Genomic DNA, 12,579 nt, shown 5'->3' with positions numbered 1-12,579 from the left:
CTGGGGGATTCTAGGCAGGGGCTCTACCACTGAGCCACACCCCAGCCCCTCACTGGGGGATTCTAGGCAGGGGCTCTACCACTGAGCCACACCCCAGCCCCTCACTGGGGGATTCTAGGCAGGTTCTCACTGCTGAGCCGCAGCCTGGCTTTCTGTATATATATTGGGTAACCACTTGGCTCTCCCAGCCTTCTTTCCCAGTTTGCATGGACAGAGGGGACAGGTGCTGCTCATCTAGTCTGCAAGAACTGGAGCCCTTTGTGCTTGTCTGTGTCTCCTTCCCTGGGTGGTGACATACTATAAGGGTGGTTGAACAAACTCCAACTTACCATGTCTAGAAAGGTTGTGCCGAGCACTGGGCTGTGACTCAGGCTCTCAATTCCAAAGAAAAAGCTCTGCGCAAATCTTCCAAGCTGGGTACGGTGGGCAGCCTAGGGATCCCTTCCAGCCTCCGGGCTGCTGAGGCAGGGCTCCACGCCAGGCAGCTACATGGTGAGTCTCAGACCTGCCCGGGCTGCAGAGTAAGGCCTGTCTCCAAAACAAGCAAGTTTAAAGGACTCAGCCGCCATTGCCTTTCTTCTCTAGATTATGGTGACAACAGGGAGCCGGCTGGTGTGCTCCCCCAGGAGCTGCCATGTTCTCCGTGTAGGGCTTGAGGGGACAGACAGTCTTGCGTCTTAAGAGTAGACTGGGCCTGCTGCATGCCAAGGCAGGCGGGCCTAGATTTATACTTGTGTATACTTGCAGGGCTTGTGCAGGCGGGCCTAGATTTATGTGTGTGTGTTCCTGCAGGGCCTGTCACTTGTGCTGTCAGAGGGTGGTCTTCGTGACAAGGAGGAGAAAGAGCCCCCCATGGAGGAGGACGTCGGGGAGACAGATGCACTGCAGGGCTATCAGTGGTTGCTGCGGGACCTGCCCAGGCTGCCCCTGTTTGACAGCGTGAGGACCACCACTGCCTTGGCTCTCCAGCAGGTGTGGAACGGGCTAGGCCAGCCCCGGGAAGAAAGGGTAGTCGCACGCTGCCCCAGGACCCATCTCAGACGCCTGTCCACTCTCCCCAGGCCATCCACATGGAAACGGACCCCCAGACCATCAGCGCCTATCTCATCTACCTGTCCCAGCACACGCCGGTGGAGGAGCAGGGCCCACACAGTGACCTGGCCCTGGTGAGGGAATTCTGGCAGGGCCAGATGGCTGTGTCACCAACGTTGTGGCCGGCTGTTGGGCTGGGGCCCCCAGTGACCAGAGTCTTTGGAGCCTCTGACAGCCCTTGTCCCTGCTCAGGATGTGGCCCGGCTGGTCGTGGAGCGATCCACCATCATGGCGCACCTCTTCTCCAAGCCCTCCTGCAGCACCGCCTCCGACGCTGTACTCAGCGCTCTGCTGTCTGTGTTCTCCCGCTATGTGCGGCGCATGCGCAAGAGCAAGGAGGGCGAAGAGGTCTACAGCTGGGTGAGGGCCGAGTGGGCCAGCTGCTATCCAGTAGGATGGGGCGTTCAGAGCTGGAAGGGGGTGAGGGGTGGTCTGCAGGGGCGGCTCTGAGGTGGACTGAAGCAGGCAGGGCACAGGGTGGTTATACTGTCACACCATTAGCAACCCCACAATCCAAGCCATCTGGTGCCTGTCCCTCTGCCCTCTCTCCCAGTCGGAGTCTCAGGACCAAGTGTTCTTGCGCTGGACCAGTGGGGAGACGGCCACCATGCACATCCTCGTCGTGCACGCCATGGTCATCCTGCTGACACTGGGCCCGCCACGTTGTAAGCAATCTGTCCTGAGCTTTTCTAAACTCGACTTCTAGTCAGATGGCCTGGGAAGACCCCTCTGGTGTAGCTCAGGCATGCCCTTGCCCACCGCGCTGCAGCTGCTGAGTGCAGTATGACTGCACCCTCCCCACTTATTGTTTGAGTATCCTGTGCACAGTTGAGCTCCCAGCATCCCCATGGTCCTGTAGGTTGGCCTGGGGCCCTCGGGCTGGCTGAAACCCCTCTGGTCAGTACAAGTTCCCTTTATGCCTAAGAGCGTGGGAAGGGTCCAGATGCCCTGGTTGGCAATTGTAAGGCACATGGATGGGCTTCACGACCATGCTGAGGAAGGGCTCGTCTATGGGGTGGTTGATGTCCACCATGTTACCGCCCTGAGGAAGGACAGCAGGGAAGGCTGACTTGTCTCATCTTGTTGGCTCCAGTGGGCTCACTGGAGCTGGAGACCGAAGGCTCTGTGAGCACAGGCAGCTTGTGCTGCGGTTCTCTGGCTCATATAGAAATCTGGGTGACCCAAACCCAGGGTTCCATAGGCTACCACACAGCAGACAGGGTGACATGGAGTTATGTGCCCACTACCTTGTCAGTCCCCATCTGTACCATCGTGTGGGCCTTCTCTGTTCCCCTAAAACCTCAGTTTCTCCCCCAGCCCCAACCACCCCTCACCCTGAAGTGCAGCCCTTGGTGGTCTGGATCCTTCTTGGGCTCATGGTTCCCCAGATGACACAGCTGTCCGTGTGTCCTCCCTAAAGCTGGTGACGGCGAGTTCAGTGAGTTGCTGGACATCTGGTTTCCAGAGAAGAAACCTCTGCCCACAGCCTTCTTGGTGGACACGTCTGAGGAGGCGCTGCTACTGCCCGACTGGCTGAAGCTGCGGATGATCCGCTCGGAGGTCCCCCGGCTTGTGGACGCCGGTACAGTGAGGCTGGGGGAGGGACTCGGCCTCACCTGCTGCCGGGGAGCCTGACGACTCGTGGTCACTCCTTCCAGGGACTCTGAGGGCTCAGAGACCCGGCCTGCGAAGAGAAGGCTATAAAAGGCCTGGCCTTTAGAGGCACAAGAGAGAGTTCCAGGGTCTTTGGAGGGCATGTGGGCTAGAGACAAGCTGCACTGAGCACAGGACGGTCCCATCGGGGTAGACGTGTGCCCAGCTTGGGTCTTGCAGGCCGGCCCCAGGCAGGAAAGGAGACATCTGTGAGTGGCTGGGTGGACTCGGGAAGCCCAGTGAAGGACATACCAAGGAGTCGGGGCTCTAGTGAGCCAGGGGGCTTTTGGTAATGTCATTGCTTCCGGAGCCATGGGCCCTGTGCTGGTGCGCCTGAGAGACCCTTGTGGGGCAGGATGGCTCAGTAGGCAGCTGAGCACACCTCGCCCACAGCCCTGCAGGACCTGGAGCCCCAGCAGCTGCTGCTCTTCGTGCAGTCCTTTGGCATCCCCGTGTCCAGCATGAGCAAGCTGCTGCAGTACCTGGACCAGGCGGTAGCCCAGGATCCCCAGACCCTGGAGCAGAACATCATGGACAAGAGTAAGCCCTGGGGCCGTGAGGCTGGCAGCACCCTGGGGCCCACCAAGCCCTCTAGGGTGGACGGTGCGGTTGTCGGGTCAGGCGGCACCTACTGCTGTGGCAGACTCTGGAGCTCTGAGACTGTACTGTCCCCATCATGACTGACTTGAGGTTGGAGGGAACCCAGCAGCTCCGTTCCTGTAGTCTTTGTTTTGTTTTTTTGACTTTTTGAGACAGTGTTTCTCTATGTAGCCTTGGCTATCCTAGAACTAGCTCTGTAGACCAGGCTAGCCTCCAACCCAGAGACCTTACCTGCTGCCTCCTAAGTGCTGTGACTCAAGGTGTGAGCCACCACTGCCTGGCTAGCTCCTGCAGGCGTAGGGGAGCTCGCTGGGCATGGTGTGCCAGCCCCCCCCCAGTCCTGTTTGGTGGCTTCACGCACCCCCAGTGGTCCCCTGGGTGCTGTTTTGCAGATTACATGGCCCACCTGGTTGAGGTACAGCACGAGAGAGGTGCTTCTGGAGGCCAGACCTTCCACTCGCTACTCACAGCCTCCCTGCCACCCCGACGAGGTAGAGCCCCACCTTCCCCCCACATGTTACTGTCCGAGCTGGACCACTTTTGGCCTCCATGATATTCCCTGGCTTGTGCCAGCCTTATTTGGGGACTCTTATGTGGGCCCAAGGTCCAGCCCTGCTTTCTGGTCACAGTCCATGGCAGGACAGGGCCAGGAGCTGGTCACAAAGTTTCGAGGCCACACTTCCTATTTCTCTGCAGACAGCACAGAGGCTCCTAAGCCAGAAAGCAGCCCTGAGCCCCCAGCAGGCCAGGGTAGGACTCGGGCAGGGACACAGGTTCCAGTACTCGGCCCTGAGGATGACTTAGCTGGCATCTTCCTACAGGTACAAGGGCTACCGTGTGTGTGTGGGGGGGTGGGGGTCGCCTCAGCAGCACCACCTGCACATACCTGCCCTGCATGTGACTCGTGGCATGTTTGTCTAGCCACTACTACATTCTTATCTTATGCTCCCTCCTCATGCTTGCGGTGTGAAGTCTGGTTCTGGGATCCCTGCCAGTCCCTGTGCCAGGGTGCTAGATACCTGTGTCCTTCACGGCAGCTCTTGGGGTGTTAGATCCCTTGCCACTCACCCAGCAAAGACCCTGGGTCCCTTAGTTAATGCACTGGGGACAGAATCTGATGGGCCTGCGGCAGGATACGCGTGGGAGCCACAGGCGTGCGGAGCCTCTGCATTCTCACACCTTCTGCTTTCCAGACTTTCCCACTGAGCCCGGACCCACGGTGGCAGAGCTCCAGCCCACGCCCCCTTGCCCTGGCACTGCAGCAAGCCCTGGGCCAAGAGTTGGCTCGTGTCCGCCAGGGGAACCCCGAGGTGCCAGGCATCACAGTCCGCCTTCTGCAGGCCATGACCACCCTGCTGAGCTCCCCGCATGGTGGCACCCTTGCTCTGGCTATGCACCACAGCCACTTCCTTTCCTGCCCACTGATGCGCCAGCTCTACCAGTACCAGGTACGCTGGCACATGGGCTGGTAGGAGGCAAGGGCAGTGGGAGACTAGAGGCCCAGTGTGCACGGCTCTGCCTACTGTCCACCCTCAGGCCTGCTGTTGTTCCCAGCATGCCTGAGGCTTCTCTTAGCCGGTCAGTCTAGATTTTCTGTCTTTCAGCCCAAAAAAGCAGGGGCGGGAGCAAGGGCAGGGCCAGGGCCCCATTGTAGAGGGTAAAAAACGTGTGAGGTCTCTGTCACCCCTGTCTGCATGCACGAGTGCTTCTGTGTGTGTGTGTGTGTGTGTGTGTGTGTGTGTATACACCTGGGTTTCTTTGCCACTGTATGGGTTACCCATGAAGGCACAGCTCCAAGGACTGGTGTTTAAGCCCTTCAGCGTCATCCTGGCATTTAAGGGACATGCTCTTGAGTGGCAAGGGGGATGATGTTGGGTCCTGGTCCTGGTCCTGGCCCTGGCCCTGGCCCAGGCCCAGGGCCTCTGGTCCTGGGCTGAGACTGCCCCCCAGGCAGGGCTTTTGGAGTCCTGTGCCAGCCAGTGGGTTCACGTTTGGCTGCCTGTCCCCACAGCGTGCTGTCCCGCAGGACACTGGCTTCTCCTCGCTCTTCCTTAAAGTGCTCATGCAGATCCTGCAGTGGCTGGACAGCCCTGCTGTGGAGGATGGGCCCTTGCAGGCCCAACTCAAGTTATTTGCTAGTCGCTATTCAGCAAGACACAGGATCAGTGATGGTGAGCACGCTGAGGGGGTCGGGTGGGTGGGCGGGGACTGGGTGGTGCTGCTGTGGTGGAGCCAAGCCTTCGGAGAGCCCTGTGAACCTCCTGAAGAACAGCAAGCCTGGGCAGAGAGGGAAGCTGTGGGTGTGTGGGCAAACCAGAGCCATGGCATCGGTCACATGGTCTGTACCACTGCCTGCAGTGCGCAGTGGGCTCCTGCACCTAGCTGAGGCCCTGAGCTTCCACCATGATCTGGAGGTGGTCAACTCCACTGCACGGGCCGTCATTGCCACCCTGAGGTCCGGGGAGAAGTGTACTGTGGAGCCAGAGCTCATCAGCAAAGGTACTGTCCCCTCCCCCTCTGCCCCACGGGGAGCCTCGGGAGGATGGGGGAGTGTCTGCCTTGGGGAACTCCAGGCTGTTGGCCTACTCCATTCAGCCAGCTCCTCTTGTCCCACAGTCCTCCGGGGCCTCATCGAGGTGCGCTCCGCGCACTTGGAAGAGCTGCTGACGGCGCTCTTCTCAGCCATGGCAGAGACCTCCTGCCTGAGCCCAGCCTCTGCGCCCATTGTGGTGGTGAGCTCCTTGCTGCTACAGGAGAAGGATGAGCCCCTGGGCCCCAGCAAGCAGGAGGTGGAGGGTGCCAGGTAATTGGGAGTGTAGCCGTGGGTGCGAGGGTGGTGGCTCTGCAGCCTAGTCTCTGCTCTGACCCTCTCTCCCGCAGCTCGGAAGCCGTGCGCCTGGGACCAGCATCTGGGCTGCTCGTGGACTGGCTGGAGACGCTGGACCCTGAAGTGGTCTGTAGTTGCCCTGACCTTCAGTGGAAGCTGCTCTTCTCACGGAGAAAGGTGACAGGGACATGCCTGATGCCCTCCCACAGTGCTGCCACTCCAGACTCTGTCGTATAGCCTCCAGAGGGGTGGGGTTAGCCAGGCCCGGGCTCCCGGTCCCTGACAGTGGTGCATGTCTCTTTGGGTCAACATTGGAGCCACATCTGGGCCTGGGGCTAGAATGGGGTGAGGCAGGATAGTCCCACGGAGCCTAAAGTCTGAGGAACCCAGGTAGGCCCGTGGATGTGGGGGAGTGGGAAAGGCGGGAGGGGATTGGCTGTGCATGGTCATTTAAACCCAGCCCTTGCTCAGGGCAAGAGAGAAGATGGCCAGAGCCCAGGACCCTGGCCTATGTAGAGGAAATGAGGCCCTTAGCTGCTGTCATGGGTGGCCCTACCAGAACATGGTCAGCTGACATGGCTTGTCAGAACTGGTGGCCCCTGGGCCCACATGAGATCACCCTGGCCTCTTTCCTCTCCAGGGCAAAGGCCACATAAGTGCCCAGGTGCTCTCCTTCCGCCCCTACCTCCTGGCCCTCCTCACACACCAGGCCAGCTGGTCCACGCTGCACCGCTGCATCCGTGTCCTGCTAGGCAAGAGCCGTGAGCAGAGGTGAGGCCAAGCCCAGACCCCAGGAGCCTCGGCCTGGATAGAGCTTTGTGTGAACCATGAATTGTGTCCCCTACTCCTCGATTCGGGCCACGTCTCCTGAGGGAGTTACTGCTGTGCTCACTGCCTTGGGCACCTGCGAGCCCGCAACGGCAGGGCCAGTATCTTGCTTTGGGTGCCCAGCCCCTCATCTAGGGGTAGATAGTCCAGGCCCTCCCATCTCCTTGGCACATTTTTATCTGTGGAGTTATGTCCATGCCATGGTACAGGAGGCAGAGGAGCTGTGGGAAGCTGCCCATGCAGCCTGTGGTCCCTTGACCGTGACAGGCCCATAGTGTGGGCATAGGCTGCGCTTGAGTTTCCTCATGGGAACCATCAGGTGCCCAGCTCACAAACACATGGACCTGGGAGTGTGGGGGTCAGGAAGACACCTGTTGTTCGGCCATTATGCTTGACCAAAGACTAGGGACTCCTCAGAAGGACAGTGGTGGCCCTCTACAGAGGTCCCTTTTCTAGGAACTTTACCCTGGCATTGTTTGTTCCTCCCAGGCTCGACCCTTCAGCCTCCCTGGACTTCCTCTGGGCCTGTATCCATGTTCCCCGGATCTGGCAGGGCCGGGACCAGCGCACTCCACAGGCAGGTCTCAAGAGGTTAGCCCAGCCCTATGGGTGGTGGCTGCACGCACGTCCTGGGGCTGACTTGCAGCCTTCTGATTGCAGAAGCGGCGGGAGGAGTTGGTGCTCCACGTGCAGGGCCCAGAGCTGCTCAGCCTGGTGGAGCTCATCCTGTCCGAGGCAGAGACCAGGAGCCAGGATGGGGACAGTGCCGCACGCACGCTCATCCAGACCCGGCTGCCCCTGCTGCTTAGCTGCTGCCGTAGCAATGATGAGAGCATTGGAAAAGTGACTGAGCACCTGACCAGCTGCATCCAGCAATGGGGGGACAGGTACCTGAGTCCCCACTGTGTCCCCTTGCCATAGATGGCTGCTGTCACCTGGGAGTGGCTCCTTCAGCACATGGCCCTCCTCTGGCCACACCATCCCAGTGACCCAGTCCCTCTGCCCTCTGCTCTTCCCAGCGTGCTAGGCCAGCGCTGCCGAGACCTGCTGTTGCAACTGTACCTGCAGCGGCCAGAGGTCCGGGTGCCAGTGCCCGAGGTCCTGCTGCAAAGTGAAGGTGCCACCAGCAGCAGCATCTGCAAGGTGAGGGACACAGTCCCCACAGAGTGGGGGGTGGGGGCTGCACCATCAGCCTCACCTCAGCTCACCTCACCAGAGCTCAGCCTTGCTGTGCTAGGCTCTCCCTCTGGCTGCAGCCTTTGGCAGATGGATGCCTCTTCCCCTTTCTGTGCCCAGGTTGTGGGCAGACAGGAGTCGGCACAAGTGTTATGTGTCATGTGGACAATATGGGGCCATGGCCTCCATCAGGAGGGTTGTGCCCTGTCACCCCAGAGTACCCCGGAGGCCTCCCACCTCCTACCCATTCTGGCCAGCTCCACTGTGCCTTAGCAGGGCGGAACAGCTCTACTGTGCCTCTGCAGGGTGAACCAGCTTGTGTCCCCTGGAGCTTTGTGCGAGGGCCACATGAGCTCCTGCCTTTGGTGTGATCTCTAGAGTGTCCATGCTGAGCGTGCATCTGCTGCTGTGTGATGTCCTGGGCCATGGGGTGTGGGGGGTTGGAGTTCAAACGGTATATAGGCAATAGTCTCCCCTCCCCCTAGCTGGACGGGCTCATCCACCGCTTCATCACGCTCCTGGCAGACACCAGCGACTCCCGGTCTTCTGAGAGCAGAGTGGCTGATGCCAACATGGCCTGCCGGAAGCTGGCTGTGGCCCACCCCATCCTGCTGCTGAGGTGCGTGCTGTCACAGCCGTGACTACCCTGTGGTGTTGGGTGACTCAGGGGAAGGTGTGACCAGGGACATCCTCCTGCTCTGCCCAGGCACCTGCCCATGATCGCAGCCCTCCTGCACGGCCGCACCCACCTGAACTTCCAGGAGTTCCGGCAGCAGAACCATCTGGCCTTCTTCCTGCACGTGCTGGGCATCCTGGAGCTGCTGCAACCACGTGTTTTCCAGAGCGAACACCAGGGGGCGCTTTGGGACTGCCTGCGATCCTTTATCCGCCTGCTCCTGGTGGGTGCCAGGCAGACTATCCCCCACATTCCTCAGCCATACATCCTCCCATGACCCCTTCTGTCCTTGCCTGACTCCCTTCTGCTCCTACAGGACAGCCTGGAGCTAGGGCCAAAGCCAGGCCACCGTCCAGTGGCTGTGGCTTCTGTCTCCACTGTCTGGAGACCTCTTCACTGAGGCTCCCTGCCTGGGGAGTCCACATTCAAGCCCCATGCGTGCTATTTGTTGGTATCATATGCCTAATATATACATGATACTATGAAAACAAAAGCCAGGCCAGTCAGGTGTCAGAGTAGCACATCTGCAAGCACTGCATGTGGGTGGCTGAGGCAGGAGAATTGCAAGTTCTGCACCAGCCTTGGCTATAATATTGTGAGGCAATAGACTCAGGGGCTGGAAGCGGGGCTTAGAGATTAGAGAGTGTTAGCTGCTCTCGCAAAGGAAGACCCTGGTTTGGTTCCCACCACCCACAGGGTGGCTCACAAGCATTAAAAACTCTAGTTCCAGGACACCAGACACCCATGTAGTGCACAGACATACATACATTCAGGCAAAACATTCGTTCAATAAAAACCAAAGCATCAGGCCCCAGTCAGGCTAGCTCTGGGCTTGTGGCTGTCATGGGGGTCATGCGTCATGTAGAGGGTCTGAGGAAGCCCCTGGTGGCTCTGCCTTCCCTACAGAACTACCGGAAGTCCTCCCGCCACCTGGCTCCCTTCATTAACAAGTTTGTTCAGTTCATCCACAAGTACGTGGGCTGCAGTGCACCAGCAGCCGTGGCCTTCCTGCAGAAGCACGCAGAGCCCCTCCAGTGAGTCCCCACACCTGCCAGGGCTGGCCAGTGGCCCCACACTGGAGCCAGGAGGGACAGTCCAGACAGTGAATGTTCTGGTCTGAATCGTAGCCCCCAGCCTCATCCCCACTTGCTCCTCTTTACCCCTCCTCCCCATTCACTCCTCCTCCTCACTCACCCCTCCTCCCTACCACTTCTCTCTTCATTTACCTAGCCCCAGGCCCTCCTTCCTGCCCTGCTGCTTCTCCTTGCCTGGTTCTTCCCCGCCTGCCCTCTGAAATGAACCCCTGCTCCCTCCACAGTGACCTGTCCTTTGACAACAGTGACCTGGTGATGCTGAAGTCCTTACTGGCAGGGCTCAGCCTGCCCAGCCGGGATGGGAGAACCGACCAAGGCCTGGATGAGGAAGGCGAAGGTAAGCGGACAGGTGAGCTCTCAGGTGGGGTGCAGGGAAGGTCCTGGTGGGTGTGGCTGAGCCCCAAGGCCTCATCTGTCTCATGCATGTGAGTGGGCAGTGCCATGACCAAGCTGACAGAACAGAACCGCCTTGTAGAAATGTTTGGTTCTGCTTCAGACATTACCCTTCTGATGTTTTGTGTGTGCTGCCCGGGCAGGTTGGTCCTTAGGTCAAGGTCTTACACCCACCTCACTTGCCTGATGGTGGCTCGTGCTCCACAGGCGGGACGCTATCCTTTGCTGCCTCTGTTGGTCAGATTGACTGTGGTCTCGGGCTGCCTGAAGGCACACAGAAGGTCCTTCATAGAGGACATGCTGTACAGACACAGGCGTCCCATGTGGAGTGGTACCCTGCGGGCAGAGGCAAGGGAAGGCACTCCTAAGATGTCTGGGCTCCCAGGGCAGCCCGCATCCTGACTGCCACCCTCCAACCCTGACTGCCATAAGGACCAAGCACAGGGTGGCACCCTGGGTGTGGCCAGTGTGCCTCTGGAATGGGCATAGTCTTTCCATGGAGACTGCAGGTCTGGCTGGGCTCTCAGCGTTCAGCCATCACCTGACCCTGACTAACCTTTCACAGATGAGCGTTCGGCTGGCTCCCTACCCCTGGTCAGTGTCTCCCTCTCCACCCCACTGACTGTAGCCGATGTGGCTCCTCACATGAAGAGGCTGTCCCGGGGCCGGGCTGTTGAGGGTGAGTGAGCCCCCTGTTCCTAGACCACCCTGGATCCACTGAGCATTTTGCTTAGATAGCACAACGGACTCCCAAACGCATTGAGCTTCTTAAGGAAGACCAACAGGGTGGCTGGTAGGTCTGTCAGTCTTCAGAGCAGAACCAGGGATTGAGTAAAGGAGTTTGCTCCAAGTATCCATTTTACAGGGTGAGCCACTGGTCATGGCCTCCCAGGAGACCAGTGTGAGGCCAAATGGGGAAGGCATAGGGTCAGGCTAACCACTGAGCATGGTACGAGGTTCCCGGTGCATCTTGGGAGACTCTGGGAGACTAGGATGCCGGGGTCTGTCCCTTCCCGTCTCAGAGTCGCTTGGGGTAGGAAGGAGGCTCCCCTTAGGTCCCCATAGACCCCACGGCCTGGCCTTTGCCCTCAGACGTGCTCGAGACCCTGAGTGACATAGACGAGATGTCACGGCGGAGACCTGAGGTCCTGGGCTTCTTCTCGGTGAGTAAGGCTGGAACGAGCCCAGGTTGGCTGTCCCACGGCCCTGGTGGCAGCTTGGGAAGAGTTACCATTAGGGTGAGTCCCCACGGTGACACTCTACTCTCCCGTGAGCAGACCAACTTGCAGCGACTGATGAGCTCAGCGGAGGAGTCCTGCCGCAACCTGGCCTTCAGCCTAGCACTGCGCTCCATCCAGAACAACCCCAGGTAGGCAAAGCCCCAACCTAGGGCCACTGTCACCCCCAGCTAGCTGAGCCAGGCAATAGGAGGTCAGTGCGCATGGGGAGACTGGGCCCGAGGGCAGTGACCCATGAACATGTCTCTTGCAGCATCGCTGCTGACTTTCTGCCCACCTTCATGTACTGCCTGGGCAGCCGAGACTTTGAGGTGGTACAGACGGCCCTCAGGAACCTGCCAGAGTACACCCTGCTCTGTCAAGGTGAGCCACCCAGCCAGCGCCTGCCTGCTGCCTCGGGAGGCTGGCCCACAGCTGTCTGACCTCAGCTCTTCCACAGAGCACGCGGCTGTCCTGCTGCACCGAGCCTTCCTCGTGGGCGTGTATGGCCAGATCGACACCAGCGCCCAGATATCCGAGGCCCTGAAGATCCTACATATGGAGGCTGTGATGTGAACTGCCGCTGTTGCCAGGACTCCGAGCCACACCAGCAAGCCTGCCCTGGGGTGGCCTCGCCCCGAGCCCCTTGAGGCTGGGCAGAGGCTGGGCAGAGGCTGAGAGCAGCTCTCTATGGCCATCGAGTGGTACTGAAAGTCCTCTTGAGTACTCACGCTGTCCTGGAGTCACAGGAGATACGATGGAGAGAGGCTGTTCTGCCAGCAAAGCGCACTGAGGGCAGTTTCAATGAAGCTCGAGTGCCTGTGTGCTGTGTGGTGTCCTGTGTTATCCTTGGCCAGTGCGGTCTGGGTGAACTGGGAGGCAGAGTCTGAGGTACTCCCTGACGAACTACCCTGCAGACTACCCACCCGCCCTGCAGACTACCTACCCGCCCTGCAGACTACCTACCCGCCCTGCAGACTACCCACCCGCCCTGCAGACTACCTACCCGCCCTGCAGACTACC

General features: G+C 59.7%; 1 protein-coding gene across 6 annotated transcripts in view; it reads left to right on the top strand.

Moving 5' to 3' along the window:
* Positions 1-12,370, top strand: part of Ints1 (integrator complex subunit 1) — a 24,609-nt gene extending 12,239 nt beyond the window's left edge. For 3 of the 6 annotated variants that reach the window (XM_021222732.2, XM_029533605.1, XM_029533603.1), the window contains exons 22-47: positions 793-972; positions 1,062-1,166; positions 1,285-1,452; positions 1,646-1,757; positions 2,513-2,674; positions 3,139-3,285; positions 3,738-3,836; positions 4,042-4,166; positions 4,539-4,793; positions 5,357-5,516; positions 5,704-5,844; positions 5,962-6,148; positions 6,226-6,349; positions 6,813-6,943; positions 7,490-7,577; positions 7,661-7,887; positions 8,020-8,143; positions 8,662-8,795; positions 8,883-9,075; positions 9,759-9,886; positions 10,171-10,283; positions 10,905-11,018; positions 11,432-11,502; positions 11,617-11,708; positions 11,831-11,940; positions 12,017-12,370. In XM_021222732.2, coding sequence (XP_021078391.1) covers positions 793-972; positions 1,062-1,166; positions 1,285-1,452; positions 1,646-1,757; positions 2,513-2,674; positions 3,139-3,285; positions 3,738-3,836; positions 4,042-4,166; positions 4,539-4,793; positions 5,357-5,516; positions 5,704-5,844; positions 5,962-6,148; positions 6,226-6,349; positions 6,813-6,943; positions 7,490-7,577; positions 7,661-7,887; positions 8,020-8,143; positions 8,662-8,795; positions 8,883-9,075; positions 9,759-9,886; positions 10,171-10,283; positions 10,905-11,018; positions 11,432-11,502; positions 11,617-11,708; positions 11,831-11,940; positions 12,017-12,132 — 3,606 coding nt within the window. In that variant the 3' untranslated portion in view covers positions 12,133-12,370. Of the gene's footprint in view, positions 1-792; positions 973-1,061; positions 1,167-1,284; positions 1,453-1,645; positions 1,758-2,512; positions 2,675-3,138; positions 3,286-3,737; positions 3,837-4,041; positions 4,167-4,538; positions 4,794-5,356; positions 5,517-5,703; positions 5,845-5,961; positions 6,149-6,225; positions 6,350-6,812; positions 6,944-7,489; positions 7,578-7,660; positions 7,888-8,019; positions 8,144-8,661; positions 8,796-8,882; positions 9,076-9,758; positions 9,887-10,170; positions 10,296-10,904; positions 11,019-11,431; positions 11,503-11,616; positions 11,709-11,830; positions 11,941-12,016 lie in introns of all 6 variants that reach the window. The other 3 variants (XM_029533604.1, XM_029533602.1, XM_029533601.1) reach the window with 1 other exon arrangement.
* Positions 12,371-12,579: the final 209 nt, after the last annotated feature.

This window comes from Mus pahari, chromosome 23, assembly GCF_900095145.1.
Source record: "Mus pahari chromosome 23, PAHARI_EIJ_v1.1, whole genome shotgun sequence".
NCBI lineage: Eukaryota > Metazoa > Chordata > Mammalia > Rodentia > Muridae > Mus > Mus pahari.
Note: the sequence above shows the minus strand (reverse complement) of the source record. Positions and strands in the feature narration are given on the sequence as shown.